This window comes from Priapulus caudatus, unplaced genomic scaffold (assembly GCF_000485595.1).
Source record: "Priapulus caudatus unplaced genomic scaffold, Priapulus_caudatus-5.0.1 Scaffold28, whole genome shotgun sequence".
Taxonomy (NCBI): Eukaryota; Metazoa; Priapulida; class Priapulimorpha; order Priapulimorphida; family Priapulidae; genus Priapulus; species Priapulus caudatus.
In genome coordinates this window covers 287,485-289,364 of record NW_014577089.1, presented here as the reverse complement: position 1 = coordinate 289,364, position 1,880 = coordinate 287,485, and the positions used below count along the sequence as shown (strand labels likewise).

At 37.1% G+C, this 1,880-nt stretch overlaps 1 protein-coding gene across 1 annotated transcript in view; it reads left to right on the top strand.

Annotated features, from left to right (window-relative positions):
• LOC106815426 (probable palmitoyltransferase ZDHHC1) overlaps positions 1 to 1,880 on the top strand; it is a 33,757-nt gene that overhangs the window by 13,780 nt on the left and 18,097 nt on the right. The window contains exon 7 of the mRNA XM_014819887.1: positions 1,063 to 1,188. Within this exon, the coding sequence (XP_014675373.1) occupies positions 1,063 to 1,188 (126 nt within the window). The remainder of the gene's footprint in view (positions 1 to 1,062; positions 1,189 to 1,880) is intronic.

Below are 1,880 nucleotides of genomic sequence, written 5' to 3'. Positions count from 1 at the left end.
GTAGCCTTCATACTCAGGGTATTTCACATAATTGAACACGCACTTTCTTGGTCACTTAAGCCCGGCGCACACGTGAGTTATTTTACTCAAGTAAAATGACGCATGCGTCAAATTACTCAACCAAAATCCGCCATACACGTGAGTAAAATGACTCGTGTGTCATTTTACTTGAGTAAAATAACTCACGTGTGCGCCGGGCTTAAGTGACCAAGAAAGTGCGTGTTCAATTATGTGAAATACCCTGAGTATGAAGGCTACGTATATTTCAAGCTCATGAATATCAAGCGGACGTCTTTAATCGTTTACTATCTGATGCAGCCAGAATTTAATCTACAGTATTATCCCTGCTATAAAGATTTCTCTTCTCTTGACTACCAGGTAATGCACGTACGGTACAATAATCTTTTGTGCTTACGCTGCCAAGTGGTAAATCGATTAACTTAAAATACAGAGAGTAATTATAGAAGGATGCATGATGCATGAACATTTTTTTTTCATCACGTATAATCGGTATAACACACGTTAACATAATGTAATTGCCTTTTCGCACGCGCACGTGTGCGTGTGCGCGCGTGCGGGTGCGTGTGCGCGCGTGCGGGTGCGTGGTTGATGACCAAACGAACTTACGTCAGTAGAGGTAGGTAGGTGATGCACCGAGAGACGAGGCATTGGCAATCTATTGCACAAAACGCTATGCATGCGTGCACAGTACAAACATTATACAATATACATATAGCACGCGAATTGACTATGTCAGATAATTGAGACTATTGTATTATTTTGTTCATACAGAAGCTACTCGTAAAAAGTGATATTACAATTACTCTATCAGCTATTTTTAACTGTAAAATCGTACATGTAGTCTAAATATATATATATATAAGTAATTTTTAAATTACTTAAAACTTGGTTCTAAGTTAAACTTCTTAGTTAAAACTAATACTAAAAACTGAGCAAGTATTGAAAAGTGAAATGTTCTAGCTTACCCTTCATCATTTTGGTAAAAAACAACAACAGTGATGTCAGTTCTATTAATAATGATAATGATGTTTTTTTTTGCAGATGTACTGAAACTGTTTGTGCCCGTCTGTGACAAGGTGTTTCTCAGCGTTTTGGCAGCCTCGGGAGTACTGTGCCTCATTGCATTGGCTCTCCTCGGCCATCTTCTCACCTTTCATATCTACCTAAGTAAGTATATAATACTATAAGTAATAAAAACGTTTGTAGCTATTCTTAAATTCCATCGCCCTGTCCTTCCCCTAACATGGAGGATTGTTTAACTGCTTAATAATGACTGGATGGCTAAGAGTAGCTGTGACTATTGGTTGCAGTTTTACTTTTGTAATAGTATTGCAGTAGTTGAAGTACTATTGTTGATACTATTGCACTAATTGGAAAACTGTTGTGATACTATTGATGTATTATATTGTTATAATATAAAGTAGTATAGTATGTTCGTATGTATGTTTGTGTGTATGTTGTGGCTTATATTATTTGCTAGACTTTTTTTACTTTTACTAGACCCTTTTATTCTATTCACACGCTGATGCATAGTGAGTGAGCTAGTAGAGTGGACCTTACGTAGTTGACGGGGACCAGTTTAAATATTTACAACGATGTCAGATGTGTCTGTAATTGTGTCCTTACATGTGACTTATTTTATCAGGACAGCCTATTGACAAACACTATAGTCAAAAAATGTGATTTGTGCGTGCACTGCTTTCATACTAGTAAAAGTTGGGCAAACACATGGGTATTGTGGAAACATTGCCTTTAGGCATGACGCCGGGACAAGTCTACATCAAACGGCTCTTACCAGTAAACATCATGTAACTTCGTAAATCTATTCTCAATTTTCTGAACATCGTTATAATCATGTG